Source organism: Tenrec ecaudatus, chromosome 5 (genome assembly GCF_050624435.1).
Source record: "Tenrec ecaudatus isolate mTenEca1 chromosome 5, mTenEca1.hap1, whole genome shotgun sequence".
Taxonomy (NCBI): domain Eukaryota; kingdom Metazoa; phylum Chordata; class Mammalia; order Afrosoricida; family Tenrecidae; genus Tenrec; species Tenrec ecaudatus.
Window position 1 is genome coordinate 37978266 of NC_134534.1, and position 19705 is coordinate 37997970.

At 40.1% G+C, this 19705-nt stretch overlaps 1 protein-coding gene across 1 annotated transcript in view; it reads left to right on the plus strand.

The window, feature by feature from the left end:
* The window catches only part of RNF19A (ring finger protein 19A, RBR E3 ubiquitin protein ligase), a 38754-nt gene extending 23865 nt beyond the window's left edge, over positions 1–14889 (plus strand). The window contains exons 4-10 of the mRNA XM_075549436.1: positions 3444–3588; positions 4447–4609; positions 7259–7373; positions 7867–8028; positions 10651–10864; positions 11785–11928; positions 12941–14889. Coding sequence (XP_075405551.1) covers positions 3444–3588; positions 4447–4609; positions 7259–7373; positions 7867–8028; positions 10651–10864; positions 11785–11928; positions 12941–13631 — 1634 coding nt within the window. The 3' untranslated portion in view covers positions 13632–14889. The remainder of the gene's footprint in view (positions 1–3443; positions 3589–4446; positions 4610–7258; positions 7374–7866; positions 8029–10650; positions 10865–11784; positions 11929–12940) is intronic.
* Positions 14890–19705: the final 4816 nt, after the last annotated feature.

Sequence of the window (19705 nt, forward strand, 5' to 3'; positions counted from 1 at the left end):
ATTGTCTTATAAAATAAGTAATGTGCTCCCTTGCACAATCAAGTATATGAGACTAAACAGCAGTTACCCAAACACAAAGCTACAAAGGCAAGAAGTATGTTAAGGGTGGGGCTTGGGAGCTAAATCAGTAGAAACAATGGAAGTAATGAGAATGGTGGAAAGTGAAAACAATGACATGGAACAATTTGTGTAAAAATTGTTAAGTGGCAGGGGAAAAATGAGCTGATACCAAGGACTCAAGTAGAAAGAAAATGTTTTGAGAATGATGATGGCAACAAATGTATAAATGTGCTTGACACAATGGATGCATTTACAGATTGTGATAAGTGTCTTACGAGCCCCCAATAAAATGATTTTTAATTGTTAAATGGCAATTTAATTTGCAATGTAAGCTTTTACTTACATCACAGTAAAATAGTATTTATCAAAAATAAACATGACTTAGTCATCCAAATAAATATTGGTCATCTATAAAGTCATCACTGGGAGGTTTTATGTGTATTCAGCAGTGCAGTCCTGAAATGCCTGGTTATAACTTACTGGTTATAACTTTTAGATCCTGATACAGTCTCATAAATTATCCTTGTAAGTTCAGTTTGATTTTGGGAAATGATTGAAAGTTTCTTGTTGCTAAGTCTTAACAACTAGAGGACCATACCAGGTTGCATCACTGGCTTGAGGTAGAGTCAGACCAATATGTGACAATGTGAGGAGCGTGACTTCCATACAGAACATAATTTTAAAGGAGACTCTGAAAGAAAAAACTTTGCGAATGATTTATGCCAAATATTTGCATGGTTGGAATAAACATTGTTTTTCTGTGTTGCTTATTATAAAAAACAAACTTGATTTGGAATTTGGTCCTTATCTGTTTTAAAAACTTAAATCTCACATAAGATTGAAAATTTTAATTTGGTTCTAAATTTAAAGTACATACAACTTTACTTGAAGTGCTCCACAAGTAAAAGCCTTCAGTATCGACTGATCATTTCTATTGATTCAATCTATTAAAAATTTGAACTTGGTTTTTTTTCACTGACTTGGGGGGCAGGGGAAGCTACCATCTCAAATTGTTTTATTAATAATGGTTATTCTAGACCTCTTTTTCTTTTGTGTCTCTCATTATTGTGATACATTGAAAGATTGGTTGCACTTACTTCTAAAGCACCTGAAGGTAAATAAATGTGCCTGAACTAATTTATATTATATTTATCTTTAAACTGGTATCTAAGTGAGACTTCTTTCTTAATAGCTACTAAAGTTTATGTATATTGAGTAACATTTAAATGAACCATCTATTTTATAATTTTTTTATCCTTTTATAAAAGATAAATTATTTATTGGGTTCCTCATCTCACCTATAATCCTGTACCACTATCAACAGTAAATGTTTTGTTGTCTTTATAAGTGTGTCTAGTGCGCTTTATAAAAAGGTCTAATGCACTTAGCTAGGAAGAGGAAGAAACATTTAAACCAAAGTCTGGTGATACAGTAGCCTATTGACAATTCCCATATTTTAAAGGTAAACAGTAATCAAAGACAAAAGTTTTACCAAACACTTTAAAGAAAACAGAAAATCCTTTATGTTTTTAATATAAAGGAGGTATGAATTTTCTCCTGGAGAGTGGAAGGTCAATTGATAATCTAATCAGTAAAATTAATTATAATTTAGCTCTTGTACATTTTGAGAAAATGTGTGTGCAATAATTTTTTTTAATTGCAAGATTAAAAAAATAAGACAAAATAGTCTTAATTATTTCCACAGAGTCAAAATAAGTAGATATAGATACATAGAGACATAACAAAAATACATTGCTTATTCTCTTAGCATATCAAAAGGCTTGTCTTGTGTTGTTTTTTTAGAACCATGATGAAATAGGGATGCCACTTTTCAATTTCTGTTTGAAGATTGCAGGTATTAGAAGCAAAACCTAAGTCCTCTGCTCTCATTTCTAGTTGGTGCATCTACTGCTGGAGTATACATTGGAATGAGGAGTTAATCAATTGATAACTCCACTTAAGCAAATGTTACTAGTTTTTTTCAATCCAATGCATTAGATATTATACCAAGTATAAAAGCCAGTTTTGTTTCATTCATATCCCAATGTTAACTTCTGTGTAATGTATATAGCCTTTGTATTCTTTAGACTGTTTAAATCAAGACTTATGAATACTTAAAAATTTTATATTCTAGTAATGATCATTTATCTTGATCTGGTTGCATACAATTATCAGATTGCTCACAATTGCCTGAAATACCAATTGTGATCTCTGACCAGTTCTTAAGTTAAAAAGCCATTTTGGCCCTAGAAGAAGCACTAAGGAAGTCTAAATTCACTGATAAAAGCACACAGGTAAATTTGACCTTAAAACGTGTAGAAAGAAGAATAAAGTACAACTTACTGCTTGTGGTGTGAGAAATTTTTTAAAAATATTTTAATTCAGTAAGAGCTTTATAAATACATTTTTCTAAAAACCAACTGTCCATGTGTAGTTAGAAAATAAAGTGGACTAATAATGACAGGTTAACTGTTGATAAGTAGATACCAAAATTCAAGAGTTACATAGTTTAAATAACTCTTTGTCAGTGATTCCAAAGTTTCACGCCACTTGATTTAGATTTGGCACTTTAGGCCTTGTAGCCACATTACTATGTACACGGAGCAACTACAGTAGCAATTTCTGAGCACTTGAGTAAAAAGGACGAATACTGTTACCAGTCAAGAGCCCAACTCGCCACACTGACATTAACTTTGCAACTGTTTTCAGTTGTCCATACTCTAGTGTTTATAACGATATAATTTTTCCTTAACCTCTTACCTCTTCTCTATTTCTGTGTATGAATCCTTTGCAAGGCCCATCTGTTTATTGTATGAATATTGCTATTACTTAGAAGAGAGAAATGAACTCAGTGCTTTGTCTGTTGTGCCTCAGATCAATATCAGATAGTCACTTCCTGTTAGTATTCATTCACTAAAGTCACTTCCTGTTGGTATTCATTCACTGTAGTCACTTCCTGTTAGTATTCATTCACTAAAGAAATGCTATAGAACATCTGCATTTTAATTAAGGAGAAAGGGTTGGAAAAGGTGCGCTCAGAGAAGCCGGCTGTAGGGCAGGGACAAAAACTGACCTTATCACAGTTTGCCAGGGCTGACCTTGGTGGTCCTCCTCTTTCTATTCCTGTGTCCTCACTGATCCTGTGATTGAAAATGTCTAAAAATTAGCATTTTAGTGTTAAATATCTGCTGTTACTCAGAAGAAAGGACTAAGTGCTTTCTTTATTAGAAATGGCAAGTTAAATTTACCAAGTTAACAAACTATACATATTAAGATCTCTCTTTTGTGGGTGGGACATTACTACTATTGGTATCAACCTACTAAAAATTGTTGCCTTTCTATCAGTTTTACCTACTAAGCAGATTTGTTGGTTTTCCTAATAGCTGATGACATAAAGCCATGCCCACGATGTGCTGCCTACATAATAAAGATGAATGACGGAAGCTGCAATCACATGACGTGTGCAGTCTGTGGTTGTGAATTTTGTTGGTTGTGTATGAAAGAAATCTCAGATTTACATTATTTAAGGTAAGTTTTTGGAAAGAGCTATTTATATCTAAATAATAGTTTTTATTGTTCTAAAGGGACATTTTCAGAAAAAGGACTGTCTTAAGCATGTTTTCAAACTTGAGATTTATAAAATATTTATAGGGATCTATTTTATTCTAGTTAGGTAGATTTAAAAGGAACCATATTTTGCTAATCATTTGGCAATAATATCTAGTAAAATTAAAAAGTATTAACTTTTTGTTGTTATGTGATAAAGCCAGTATTTAATATCAGATGGTAGGGGACAGTTCCACTTGGTTTTCTCAAGTGGAAGTCTCATCACTTAAGCTACTAAGTGAGTTGATTGGGGTGTAAAGGGAAGGGCAAACAGTTAAGTATATGCCTAAAATAAGTTTTGCATTAATGTGCTTTTTTTTTTTTTGATAATGCATGGAACGTCATCCTTCTTAATGGTGGCATTCCATGTGCTTTTGATTTTCTGATTCCAGATGGTCAACACCAATCCATTTCAGCTCACTAATGCCTAGCGTTTTTATCTTCATGTGTTCCATGTCATTTTGGATGACTCCCAAGAGTCATACTTCGCACATTCCAAGTTCATATTCACATTAATGTGCTTTGTAAAACCTACCAAGATTTAAGAGTAAGGGAAAACTAGGGATATATTTTTAACATGAATCCCAGTTGTCAGTATCCCTTTAATATAGTTCATGGTAGTCCTTACCTTAACTGGGGGGACTTTTAATCATCTAAGGATTTAAAGAAAGCAGAGTCTCACTTTTAAGTATGAACATCTTTCTTGATGAGGTACTGTGTGATTCGTTATGATGCTTTTCAACAGTTTCTTTACACTAACATTTTTCTCCCCACTACTAGTCCATCAGGATGTACTTTTTGGGGAAAGAAACCTTGGAGTCGAAAGAAGAAAATACTGTGGCAACTGGGAACCCTTGTTGGCGCTCCTGTCGGAATTGCTCTGATCGCTGGCATTGCTATCCCTGCGATGATTATCGGCATTCCCGTGTATGTGGGCCGGAAGGTAGGATATGGCACTCGTTGGTTCGTGGTCTTTCTTCTCTCAGTCTGAAGGGGCATCTCTGTAGAATCCAGACCCTGTTTGGTATATTTGTATGCACTGGGTTGCTGACCACAAGGTCAGCAGTTCAAAACCACCACCCAGTCCTTGGGAGAAAGATGATTTCTGCTTTTATCATCTGTCTCAGAGATCCACAGAGGCAGTCTATCCTGTCCTATGGGTTTGCTATGGGTCAGAACTGAGTCGATGGCAGTGAATTGAGTTTTTTCTGTAGGATCCATGATTTAGGTCTGGTTTAGTTTTTCTTTGTGCTTTTAATTTTAACTGTTTCATTTTAACTCTTTGGATTTCTTTTTCATGCTTAGGAGAACTGTTTTGTTTTGGTCTTTCTCATTTCACAATGCATTGGAAAATTTCTCAACTTTGTAGCACAGAGAATATTTTGAAAACATGAAAAGTCTCAATTCTTATCTTCTTGTCCATGGATGTTAAAGACATTTTTTCTTATTGACATGTGTTGGGAACATCCCTGTTCATGTTAGTGCATTTGTTTTTGTTGTTGTTTTAAGACAAAGGTTATTTTAATTTCTTTAATATAAGTTATCTTCTTTTTCATGCTTGGCAGAACAAATTATAGACAATGTGTTTTATAATAAATTTTTAATGTTTTGTTAGCTCATGTATGTACATAAAAAACAGACTTGCTTTGCAATGATCTGAATCTGTAAATGTTATTGTATTCATCATGAACCAGCTTTGAATATTAAGTATTGGGGAATACATACATAACATTTTTCTCATGGGCTTATCCTCCTCAAGTCAAACATTTATAATTTAAGTTAATAACTTAATAACACATGCCCGTAGCAAAGAAAAATTACCTGGTTCCTTCGTTGTTCCCATGGAGCCCTGGTAGTCTGATGGGTCAGGCATTGGGCTGCTTGCCCACAAGACCAGCGGTGCAGACTTACTGTGGAGCATGCTGAATTGCCACGAGTTGAAACAGACTTGTTGGCAGAGGGTTTAATTGTTTCCAATTTAAGTTCACAACTTTTTTCTTTTCTCACCCAGATTCCAACCTTTAGGAAATATGTTTTATAGATTCCAACTGGCTTATGAAGGTCCAACACCAATATTTATTAATTAGTACAACTAAGTAAATACTTTTCAAAAGTTTTACGAGAAAATATATAATGTGGCTAATAAATCTGCTGGTATCTAAATTAACAGAATCTCAGAATTTGAAAATGACTATAGAAATGAGCTAATCACAATCCTCTACCTGAGCTGAATAATGAATAAGATTGAAATTAAAAATTTAATATGAAAAGAGTTCATGTTTATTGAATCCTCATAGTGTAGTAGGCTAGTTGTAATCGCACGGCAGCCTTTCAAGATAGATATTTTAGTGTAGTTTTGTGTTAGAATATTAGGGCTCGGACATGCTTATGCAACTCTTTCCAGTTGCGCAGAGGGAAGCAGGGCTGGGATTCTAATCCAGACGCAGGAGTCCCGTGTCAGACCCCTCGGGGCCTTGCACTCTAGCTATTTGGGCAGGAGGGGGAGCCAGCTCCGGAGACAGCCGCTTTGTGGTCTGATTGCTAGAGACGGTAGAAAATGTGAGTCGGAGCCTCTCCTTTCCACTCTTTCCTTTCCTTCTTGTTCAGGCTTGGGGCCTCCTTCAGGATGAGATCAATCAACTGCCTTCTCATTGCCCATTGTGTAACAATATTCATTGTAAATAATTTTTTATAACTAGAAAATTAATACATACTATTTTGTTTCATTTTATTTTAATAACAGATATTTACAAGCTAAATATTTCAGAGTCAAAGTAACTAAAGTTTTTGAAAGTTTCAAACAGAGCTGACTATAGCAATTTTATATGTAGTTATCCCAAGCAAAGCTTTGCTGAAATAGAGCTGTTAATTCAGTGACTTAGACAAGTTCATGAGAGAGACAAATGTACTCTGCAGTCCCACAAATAATTTATAGAGGAAAGACTATCTCACTGTTCAAGTTTTAAGTATAATTTCTAGTCTCCTTTTTACAATATATGAACCCATAAGGTTGTAAGTCAGTAAACTGGTTGCCAATGAATCAGTATTTTCAGTGGTATTTAAGTTTCCAGACCAAGAAATAGGAAAGCCTATTAAGTTGATAAAATACCTAAAAGTTGGACCTTTATAATAGAAAATGTTTCAAAAGTAGTAAGACAGAAAACAACAATAATTTCTAATTTATAAAGGGTTCTTGGGGGTGGAGGGAGCTGATACCAAGGGTTCAAGTAAAAAGAACATGTTTTGAAAAATGATGATGGATGGCAACATATATACAAATGTACTTGATACAATTGATGTATGGGTTGTTATAAGAACTGTAAGAGCCCCCAATAAAATGATTTTTTTCAAGTAATAAGGAAAAGAAGTTGCACTAAGAGATTGATCTAAATCAATTATCCAAGCAAGTTATTAATAAGCCAATAATTTGAAAATATGATTTAAGAACAATAGAAGGTTTAGCTTGAATTAGGAAACGCAACTGGGAAATTATGTAAAAGATCTCTGTAGGCTTCCAGCTAGCAAATACAAGTCTGTTGCACAAACTCCACTGAATAATACATTTTCTCAATCCTTCCATTTCTTATTCCAGATTCACAATCGATATGAAGGCAAGGATGTTTCAAAGCACAGACGGAATTTGGCCATCGCAGGTGGGGTGACTTTGTCTGTGATCGTGTCCCCTGTCGTAGCTGCAGTAACTGTAGGTAAGCACATCCTCACATTGTTAGTGACCTCACACCTCAGCACTGAAATCACGTGAAGAAGGGGTCTTCCATCAGAGCATTGTCTTACTGTTGACGATGAGAGAGGTACTTTTTAAAATTTAAGAACAATTTAAGAAAAGCCTCTCATTCAGTAATTTTATTTGCTAAAAATATTCTAGACTCTGGAGCCCAGGGTAGCTGATAAATTGTTAGTGACTGATGCTGCACCCCACTATATTCAGAGCCCTAGGACTTAGCTATGTGAGTTTACGTTGTACGTGCACGTACGTGCACTCTGTAAGACTGGGAGCTTTTAATAGGCTTACGTCCCCTTAACATTGGGCTAAATCTCTCATTTGGCAGCCGTTCTAGCCAAATTTCCAGAACACTAGCATGTTCTGCCTTATGTGTGTTCTCCTGGAAAGACCTTTTAAAATGCACGCTTCTGTACCTTAAGTTGTCGTCTGTAGTAACCCATTGAATTTCTCTTTAGGTATTGGTGTACCTATTATGCTAGCTTACGTCTATGGCGTTGTTCCAATTTCTCTCTGTCGAAGTGGAGGTTGTGGAGTCTCAGCAGGAAATGGAAAAGGAGTCAGGATTGAATTTGATGATGAAAATGATATAAATGTTGGTGGAACTAACACAGCTATAGGTGAGTCCTTTAATGAAAATTCATTTTATAGCTATAGGTGATATGGAAGTCAGTTTCCATTCTCCACTTACTAGGTCTAGTAATGTTCATCAAGAATTACTTCTTAAATGCTTCCTCTCCCCACCCCCACTCTCGTGATCTCACTTCTACCTTACAACTCCGGCTAGACTAGAATATACACTGGTATAGATAGGAACTGGAAACACAGAGAATCCAGGACAGATGAGCCCTTCAGGACCAGTGGTGATTCTGGGAGGGTGGAGGAAAGGCAGGGGAGTAGAAAGGGGTAACCAATTACAAGAATCTACATATACCCACATACCCGCTCCCAAACAACAGAAAAGTGGGTGAAGGGAGACATCGGACAGTAAGACATAAAAAAATAATAATAATTTATAAATTGTCAAGAGTTCGTGAAGGAGGAGAACAAAAGAGGAGCTGATACCGAGGGCTCAAGTAGAAAGCAAATGTTTTGAGAATGATGATGGCAACAAATGTACAAATATGCTTGACATAATGGATGGCTACATGGATTGTGATACGAGTTGTATGAGCCCCCAATAAAATGATTAAAAAAAAAAAAGAATTACTTCAGTAAAATGAGCCACTGAGGAAAGAGGTATATGGAAGAAGAAAGAGGATGGAGTATTTCACCAATGAGCATGATATAACTTAGAAATCATATCCTTTTCATATACTCAAATTTTACATAAAACATTATAAATCCGTAATTAAAATATATAGAAGCATGTGGTTCATAGAATGTGTTGTTACGTGCCATCAGTGGGTTGGTTCTGGCTCGTACTGACCTTATTAGTGCGGCAGAAGGAGACCTCACTGGTGTGCCCGCTCCATCGTCATTGCTGTGGTTGAACCGTGGTGGCAGCCATGTGGCAGTCCATCTCCTAAAGGGTCTTCCTCCTTTCTGGGGACCTCTGGCTAGCCTGGTTCTGCTTGCTGGATTGCATGTCTGATGTGCACGAGATGAAACCTGACCATCCTTGCTTCGGAGGACCATTCGGGCTGTTACAGTCTCAGATAGAGTTGCCCCTGGTAGCAGTCCATGGTATAGCCAACATTCTTTCCCCTTCATAACCTGCCTCTGATGTATCAGAAAGTTCTGTTTACCCTTCCTTCACTATTGATTCGCAACCCCACCATTTCTCTCTCCCTCTCCACTAGTCTTCCCTTAATCCAGGCTCCCAGCCTGTCTTTGCATAGGAGAGTAGCCTCCTAATTGTATGTTCACCTTCCCAGCATCTGCTTCCTGGAGATGTACTCCACAGTGCAGTTAAATCATATCTTGCCTATACTCAAAATCTTTCTGGTGGCTTCTGATCGTATGGGGATTAGTGGAGAGGGTGGTACTTGGGAACAAGATCCAAAGGCCTTCTAAGGCCCACAAGTTCTCGGTTCCCAACTCTTTATCTCGAAGCTCCTCTTTGGCCACGTTCTTTTTCTATACCGCCCCGCCCTGATGTGTCGGAAGATGCCAAGTGCTCTCCCCCAGCTAGGCATTTATCCTTGTGCGCTCTGCCGGGAATGCTCTTCCGCTGAATAGTTTCCTATCTTTACACTTCCTTTGAGTCTCTGCTCAAATGTTACCTTCACAGGGAGGCCTTCTTATTCCCCTATACTATCCTCTCTTCATAGACACATAGAATTTATCACAGTATGATCTTGTTTCTTACTCTCCCTGCTTGGTTTCCTTCCTCCCCAACTAGAATATTTGCTTCTTTAGGACAAGGTGTTTCTTGGTTCACTGTGTCTTTAGTACTTAGACCATTGTTGGGTATAGAGGGTAGAACTCAAATATTGGGGTTAATTCGTGAATCCCTCATTTCAAAGTATGTGAAAAGTATAATATTGGAATATAGTGTTATCAGATCTTGTAGTCGCTTCTTGATGATTAAGACTGTGAGATATATCTGGAAGTCATCTTTGACCCAATATTAGTGACCTGACCTGGAAACTGATATTCTCTTTAAATGACCATTATTAAAAACTGAAGGATTATTTTCTGTAAGAGTAAGCTAAATCCATCACCAACCAAGTTCATTCTTCTGAATTGTTTTTTTAAAACGTGTGACCATTTAAATTCCAGGGCTGCTCCTGGCCCATCACTACTTGCTAAGATATTTCTCCTTATTCTTTTTTTTAAATTTGGTTTATTGGGGCTCATTACAACTCTTATCACAATCCATACATACATCCATTGTGTAAAGCACATTTGTACATTCGTTGCCCTCATCATTTTCAAAACATTTGCTTTCCACCTAAGTCCCTGGCATCAGCTCCTCATTTTTCCCCTCCCCCTCATGAACCCTTGATAATTTATTATTTTGTCATATCTTACACTGTCCGACATCTCCCTTCACCCACTTTTCTGTGTCCGTTCCCCAGGGAGGGGGTTATATATAGATCCTTGTAATTGGTTCCCCCTCTCCCTCCCATCCTCTGTCCACCTTCCTGTCTCCTTACTCTTACCCTGACTCCAAACATCTCTTCTTTTCCTGTGTATGTTTTATACTTTATAATAACATGTCCAGCCCACGATCACAGAGGAATGTAAGACTTGGATATTAATAATCATAATTAATTTTCTAAAATATTTTCATTTAGACACAACTTCAGTAGCGGAAGCGAGACACAACCCTAGCATAGGAGAGGGCAGCGTTGGTGGTCTGACCGGCAGTTTGAGTGCAAGTGGAAGTCACATGGATCGGATTGGAGCCATTCGAGACAACTTGAGTGAGACGGCTAGCACCATGGCTCTTGCTGGAGCCAGTATCACAGGGAGCCTGTCGGGGAGCGCCATGGTGAGCTGTTTCAACAGGTAGGTATTTACCCTCTGTCCGCTTCCACTCATTCACTAGAAGGAGCATCCAAACGGTGACCTGGAACCTTACTAAGGCGGGACGGGAATCGTCCTATTAGAAAATTGCTGCTTTGGGGGACATGGAAAGGCAGTGTTTCACCTCCTCGGGAGGTGGCCACAGGTAGAGGAAGAGAGGAGATGTTCACCGAGGACAGGGGCATCTGAGCATGCAAGAACGGGGCCCAGAATAGGCTCCCTGGGTGCTTCTAAGTCCCCACGGTTACTGCAGTCTTCCAAAGGCTTTCCCAGCAGCCAGCTAGAGAAGAGAGGCTGCAGGGATTGGCACACTTTATCTTCCCTTGTTTCTTCTATTCCGTGGCGCTCTATTCTTTACTTTTTTTGGTAATTTTTAGTTTTTACTTAATTTTTACATGAGAACACTGAATATCTTTTAAGTATTTTGCATTTGAACACATTCTTTTCTGTAGATACTGTGCTGTTACTATCACATATAAAGAATCGAATGTTCTTTATTAACACTGATGCCAAGGTACATTGAGGCATGTACCTTGGTTGATAATGTGTCTCTGTGATTTTAACTTTTGCACGAAAACACAGCGTGGAAAATGCCAGCTACATCCTGCATGAGGATAATAGAGCTTGTTTTTATCCTTTGTGTGTATGTATGTGTTATTCCGCTAATACCTTACTTTGACAGAAAGCCAATTTTCCCCATTCTCTTTGTATACCTTATCTTGTTCATTGTGCTGTAGTCAAATTTGAATAATCAAACCAGCTCAGTCCTGTGAGAAATGTGTATAGTTCTTTTGAAAATGGCTTCTCATTATGAAAATCCTTAGCAAAATGGTTTGAAATCTACTGTGTGCCGAGTGCTGAGACGGCGCTGGCCTCACTTCCGGTGTCCCTCCCTCCTGCAGGTTGGAAGTACAAGCAGACGTGCAGAAGGAGCAGCACAGTCTGAGTGGCGAGTCGGGCACAGTCAGCCTGGGGACAGTCAGCGACAATGCCAGCACCAAAGCAATGGCAGGATCTATTCTGAATTCCTACGTCCCACTGGAAAAGTAAGGAAAGAGAGAGTGGCTTAAAGTTACGAGAATCTTCTAGCAATTTAAAAAGAGCTATCCCTGTTAATAGATGAAGTCGCCACTAAGTAATGGATACTATTAAGCTTTCTAGAAGAAGAAGATGGTGTGAAATTATGTTAAAAGATGGTCAAATCTTGTGCAACACTTTAATATGTAATGATTTTAAATATTGAGATGGGGTGTTTTGTGACGTTCTTCCAGTGTTGCCCAGGCATAGCAGAGCATTCACTTAGTGATGATGTAAATTTTAGAAGAAATCAGCCTCCCCTGCTGCCCCCTTCAAGTGAGGCATCATAACCACACGGATGGGCCTTGAAACACGTGCAAAGAAAGAAGTCAGTCTCGACACACCACACATTGCGTCATACTCCTTATTTGAAATATGCATAGAGACCGAAAGTAGATGAGTGCGTTCCCAGGAAGAAGGGTGGGGCGGCTGCTGGACACAGAGGCCCTTTTCGATGGAAGTGGTGTGGGCGTACGGAACCAGTGAGTTCCACATTTTTCAAGGGCACTTCTGATGGCCTGTCTGTGAATTCCAGCCCAGCAGCCCTGGGTGTCGCTGTTGGGGTCACTGGTGGACTGACTGCTAGCGACCAGCAAGGTCAGCGCTTCAAGCTCAGCAGCCCAGCCGTTCCACAGCTGGGCGAGAGAGAGGGCCATCTGTTCCCATGAGTGTGGACAGCCTTGGAAACTGTGCGTAGGGTCACATTGAAATGGACTGTGGGTTTGGTTTTTAAAGCTGTTCATTTAAAAAATTTTAGTTACCAGGACTACAGCTATATTAGTTTGTGAAAATTGAAACACTATAAAGCCCTTTCATTTCAATTACATTTTTTAATTGAATGTATTATGCATGATGATTTCTGATAGTTTTTCTTTAGTCTTTGTGAATTTTTCACACAAAACTCCTTCTTCCTTTACTGTCATCTGAGTAAAAATACAGAAGTCCAGAATGACCCTGAAAGCTGTCACTCTTGTGTTGCAGGGAGGGCAACAGTGTGGAGGTGCAGGTCGATATCGAGTCAAAGCCATCCAAATTCAGACCCCACAGTGGGAGCAGTGGCGCGGATGATGGCAGTGCTGCCCGAAGTCAGACTGGCTCTTCAAGTGCTCTGCCTGACGGTAAACCCAGTGCCACCAAGTGGCCCAAAGAAGCAACAACAGGGAAAAAATCAAAAAGTGGCAAATTGAGGAAAAAGGGTAACATGAAGATCAATGAGAGCAGAGAGGACATGGACGCACAGCTGCTGGAACAGCAGAGCACGAACTCCAGTGAGTGTGAGGCGCCGTCCCTCAGCGACAGCATGCCTTCGGTTGCAGATTCGCACTCAAGCCACTTCTCCGAACTCAGCTGCTGTGACCTGGAGAGCATGAAGGCCTCGTGCAGCCACGGCTCCGGTGACTACCACGCCCGCTTCGCTCCTGTGAGCAGCCTTCCGGAAGTCGAACACGACCGTCTGGAAAACTCCCCCCATCAGTGTAGCATTGCTGTGCTCCCCAAGATGGCTCCATGTTCCGAAGTTCCGCCCGCGGATCCCACTGCCGACGAACACACTGCTCACAGTGGATTGGGGCCCCGTGCTGACTTATATTATGCTGACTCCCTAAAAGAAACCAATAACAATCATCCACAACAGACACTGGAGTTGAAAGTTGCAATTCAGACTGAGATTTAGGCCTCTAAATGCTGCAAAACACTCGCCACTGAGCGACCTTGTGGGAAGCTGGTTGAACTACCTGTGACTTAAGTTTTCAAGTTACCAGCAAGAGCCCGGGTTCCTAATCAGAAAGCAGATATATTTTATGTGTTCAGCAAAGCATTGTCTGTCATGTGGATCTTAGTTACCAAACCCTGTGATGAAGGCTTTAAAAGTGCATTATTATAAGGACAGGTTCTCTGAGAGAGTGAGGCAGGTCTTGTGCGTTTGCCATAAAACACTGCTGGAAGCACCTACGTGTGTACTTAGATAGAAATGAGGCTTAATTTATAATCAGTATAAAATACTAATGCAATTCGATAACATTCTTGTAAAGAAAACTTGACGCTTAGGGATCAGTGGTCAGTGACATTTTATTGAGACCACTAAAGGATACTGGCTAGCAGAGCCTTGCAGGCTGCTTTCGGTGGAGTCTACTCCTTGGAACGTGTTTTCTTCATAACTGGGCATAAATTTCTTTCTTTTTTTCCCTTAATATGCAATGTGGATAAAGAAACCTTAACGCAGCCCATTTGCTACCATTTGGAGACTTAGATACTTTGAGCAAGACTGTGGCAGTTATTGCACAACTTTAAAATAGAAACCTGGTACTCTGTATATCTTGTGTATTGTTGATGCCATCTTAGAAGAGAAATGTAATGGTAGGTAAATAAGTATACTGACAGCAACAAATAAGATATATCTCGCTGCAAAATAAAATCCCAGCCCTTTCTAAGTATTAAAAAGCAAGCCGCCTTTCATGAGGGGAGTTTGCACCCCACTGGATTCTCCGTGCCTTTGTGGCAGACTGGGCTGTAAGGACCTAGTCACCTGAGGACTCTGCTGTACCATTCACCGCTCTGTCCTCTCTAGCCACCATGGGTTATTTAGAAAACTAAGAAATCTATGAACATGAATGTGATTACTAATAGTGCTGAAAAAGTATTAGCCTACCAAAGACACACTCAGGCTTTTGTGAATAACTTGACATAACCTCCGTTTCTAAATGCATGCGTGTCTGCGCCAAACGCAAGGTCAGGAGCATGCTGCCGAGCTCAGCGCAAGAGGCGGGGCCCTCGGGCCGTTGGGTTTCTTTTCTTTTATTTCTGTTTGTGGCAGGTGTTCAGCAGACATAAGAAGTTGGCCAAAATACTGCCTGCCTGTTCACGCCCCGCCCGGAAGGGGCTTCAAAAAGTCCATGGAAAATTGGAATTTAAAGATAATGGCGTTTTTTTTCCTCACAAACTCTTGAGACGCGCCCTTGTGTAATTTACTGAAAGCAGGATAACTTCAACGATAGATAGCAGTGAAACTGTTCCATCCTGTGTTTGTTTTTTCTGAGTATTGCTATTCTGGTGCTACTGAGCATTTTCTTTTGAGAAAGAGGGAAATGCCATGGGGCTGCAGGCTTCTTCCATCACTTTGCCTCACCCGGGTCCAGGAACACGCTGATAACACTAGTGCCAGTTACTTCATTGGATAATGCTTCTTAGGGCATTTGTATATGTGTTGTTTGCATTCCAATTGTGTTCAATAATGAGTGTGTAAGTTGCATACATTAAATAAATGTAAATACTAATGTATCACGGCCTGTTTGTGCATAGCTTGTCTTAATAAGAACTGGGATGTCCATTTGCCATGCGGTCGTGTTCATAAACATTGCAAGCTGCTGAGACGGTTTTGCCCAATTCTCAGCACACAAAAAAAGAAATGTTAGAAACTCGCCTTCCTTTATGTCAAATTTTTATTTCCCAAAATAAAAAAGCTGCTTTTTTCCCCCTTTCTTAGTTGGGATTTAACACGTATCATTTCATATTTGAATCACATCAAGTAGAACTGAACAATTGCTACCGCAATCAGTTTCCAAACATTCTTTTTCTACATGGACTCCTTGATATCATCTTCTTTTTATCCCACTCCACCCCCACCACCACTATACGTACCCCTTTTGGCTCCTTAGTCTACTTGCCCCTATAGTTTCATCAATCCCAGGTTTTCATATACCAAAAAATAGGAAAGCATATAATAGCTTCAGGAGGGTGACCTCCATTGGCATAACACCTCTGAGATGCACTCTAATGTGAGTGAACAAAATCAGACCCATCGGGTCCAGCCTGCATCGTAAGGGGGATGTGTTCAGGTCATATTGGTGCCTTTGATCTGTACTCCTCTGCCCGAAGCCCTCTGTTTAGTGACCACTTTCCTCCATTTCAGATAGAGTTCTCCGGAGGCGCAGTCCCTCGGTCGTTCCACAAATGAGTCTTGGGCTCCCACGTCCTCCATCGCTCTGCACACTGGATTCTCAGTTTAGGCTCTGATCCTGATCCCTCCTAAGATTTCAGATTATTGGATTCCAATCCGTCAGTGACTGATGATGGTGGGTTTCTTCCATGTGGATTTAGTTGGCATCTCAGGTGCTTGTTTGGAGAGAAGGCTTTAAACCCCCACACGGTATCTGACAGCCGAGCACCGTCTAAATTCTTTGCCACATTTTGCTATAGCGCCCATTTATTCTGTGTTCCCTTCCTGAGGGCACGATCAAAGAAGCTGCTTAAATGCATTTTTAAGTGAATTGAATGTAAGCAAGTACATCTTTCACGAATTTGTGAAAAGAGGATTGGTATTAAAAATCATCTTAGCAAAAAAAGTTCTTAAAATACTATCTTAAAATATTCTACTTCTGCAGCATTAGCTAATGTGGACTGTGAATCCACACTAGTAGTTAAAAGTGCCTTATACTCTGATAACCTCTCTTAAAATGTGCATAAACGCTTCTTTCCCTGTTTTCCTGGTGTATAGTTCATGCTCCATCAGAGTAATCGGTATGAAAATGTTGCCACCTTTTGACCATCAACGCTGTCAGCAGCAGTGGCTGTTAATCCTCTCCCAGCTTTCCAATGTTCGAGGCTGTCAAGTTGGTTTGGACCCATAGTGACCATTTGCACAACAGAATGAAACCTTGACTGTCCTGCGCCTTCCTCACAGTCCTATGCTTGTGCCGATTGTTGCAGCTACTGTGTCCATCCATCTCGTCTGAGGTCTTCCTCATTTTCACTGCCCTGCCACTTTAGTAAACATGATGTCTACTGCTCCAGGAACTGGTCTTTCCTGACAACATTTCCAATGTGTGTGATGAAGTCTGGCCAGCCTTGCTTCCAAGGAGCATTCTGGCTGTACTTTTGCCAAGACCCATCATTGTGTCCTCCTAATAGCCCATGGTACTGTCAATATCCTGCAGAACCATACTTTTGATTCTGAAACTTGGATCTACACATCACTGAGTTCTTTTTCTTACCCAAATACACGGGCCAGTACTTCCAGTGGGGGGCGCTAACGACTCGGTGCCTATGGGGGCCAGTGTCAACGTGTTAATCTCAGAGGGAACTCTTTCTAAGTCGCATCATTGCCTAGGTTGCAAATTGGAAAATATATTCTTTTGGTTTAATTTCTGTCAATTAATTTGCTCAACAAAGTCACAGGCAGTGACTGGGAGTTCAGCAGAGTACCAACTACATGAACACATTCTGGTTCCAAGAAGTTTACAGTAATAGTTGCAGGGCGAGAGACCAAAACATGTTTTAAAGAAGAGCGCAATGAGCAAAGAGACTCATAGGTAAACTAATGTCGGGGGACGGCTGCTTTGGAAAGCACGGGCAGGCAGGCTGCTGACTGCGGTGTACCCTGGGCAAGTAGCACACATGTAGAGGAAGTGAAGGAGGAACCAGATAGGCCTGTCTGGTAGATAAGCGTTCCAGAAAGACGTCTCCAAAGTTAGTTGATAGACAACTCAGACATCAGTCTTTTTAATCATTTTATTGGGAACTCATACAACTCATCAACATCCATCCATCCATCCATTGTGTCGAGCACATTTGTATATTTGTTGCCATCATCATTTTCAAAATTTTTTTCCTACTTGGGCCCTTGGTATCAGCTTCTCATTTTCCCCCTCATGAACCCTTGATAATTTATACATTATTATTTTTTCATGTCTCACACTAACCGATGATGTCTCCACCCACTTTTCTATTGTCCATCCCCCTGGGGATGGGGGGGGCTTATTTTAGATCACTGTGATTAGTTGCCCCTTTCTCCCCCCACCTTACACTCCTGGTATTGCTGCTCTCATTATTGGACCTGAGGGGCTTAATTGCCCTAGATTCCCTGTGTTTGCAGTTTCAATCTGTATCAGTGTACACCCTCTGGTCTAGCCAGATTTGTAAGGTAGAATTCGGGTCATGATAGTTGGGGGAGGAAGCATTAAAGAACTAGAGGAAAGTTCTATGTTTCAACGGTGCTATACTACACCCTGTCTGGCTTGTCTCCCCATGACCCTTCTGTATGGAAATGTCCAATTGTCTACAGATGGGCTTTGGGTCTACACTCCATGCCCCGCTCCCCCATATTCACATCAATATGATTTTAGTTCTGGGTCTTTGATGCCTGATACCTGATCCTATCGACCCCTCATGATCACAAAGGCTGGTGTGCTTCTTCCATGTGGGCTTTGTTGCTTCAAGCCTTTAAGACCCCAGACGCTATATATTTTGATAGCCAGGCACTATCAGCTTTCTTCACCACATTTGCTTATGCACCCGCTTTGTCTTTAGCAATCGTGTTGGGAAAGTGAGCATCAAGTAATGCCTGGTTATTAGAACAAAAGTGTTCTTGCATTGAGGGAGTACTTGAGTGGAGGCCCAATGTCCATCTGTTACCTTAATACGAAACCTATAAATATATGTATGTAGATCTATTTCCCTGTCATATAAATACGTTTATATATGTACATGCCTGTATTTAGACATCTATAAATGCCCTTTGCCTCCTAGTTCTTTCCTCTATTTCCTTTTACTTTCCTCTTGTCCCACTATCATGTTCAGCCTTCATTTGGGTTTCAGTAATTCCTCTCGGTTACATTGACCTTGATCAAGCCCTACCAGGCTTCCTACATCATCCTAGCCATCAATTTTGGATCACTAGTTGTTCCCTTGTCCCTGAGCTTATTAACACCCACTTCCTTTCCCCTGCCTCACCCTCTCCCGTGTCCCCCCAGAGCCACTGGTCCTGTTTTTTTCTCCTCCCGATTGTTTAACATGCCTGTCTTATCTAGATAGACACAGACCTCGATCTTAAGAGCTGAATTTGAGAACAAAGACAAGTGTGCAATGTTTTAAGAATGTCTTGACTGTTCTTGGAGCTTTATATTTTCATACATATCCTAGGATAACTTCGTTGAGTTCCACCAATTTTTATTGGGATCGCATTGACTTTAATTGTCCCGATGAGAGATCTTTTGCCTAGTTTGTTTAATTCATTACCAGGCACTTGATCAATTTTTCCTTGCTTGTATCTCTTAAAAACCATTGCCATGATATATAGAGATAGGATTGATTTTTGTGTCACGAGTTTTACTCTTAGCTCCTGTAGTTGAGAATCTTTAGGATTTCCATGTGGACCATCATCTGTAAATACTTTGTAACCCTTTCACAGTGTTGTAGAGTATCGCACTCTTCCTAGCCACTTTTGTGGCAGTCACCTAATCTGGTGTTAAAGGTTGAGTGTAGGGGTGGAGCCTAGGCTGTCAATCTGGAGATAGCCAATGAGAATTCTATGTGGATGTGGCTTTCTGGGAAATCTGGTACTTGCTCCTTGGAAGTGGAAGTCTCTCTCTCTCTGAGACATTGTAGAAGATAAGCCACATGGACACAACCAGACCTGAGAAGCCACAGAGAGACCCCTGCCGGCACTGAGATGTTTCCAATGACACTAGATCCCAAGACTTTCTACCCACTGGCCTGTGATCTGCATTCAGCATCATTGCATGTGTTTCATAAGTCTGAAGAGGACTTTATAGATTGATATTGGAAATAGGGGCTAATATTGGGCATATGGACTTGATCTGGACTGGGCTGGGATGTTTTCTCTTAAGTTCAGTTGCTCTTGTATATCAACCTCTTCCTTATCTACATAGGTGTGTTTATGAATTTGTTTCTCTAGTCTACTCAGACTAACAAACTTTAAAAGCACCAGTTTATTGACTCAGAAAAGCCCAG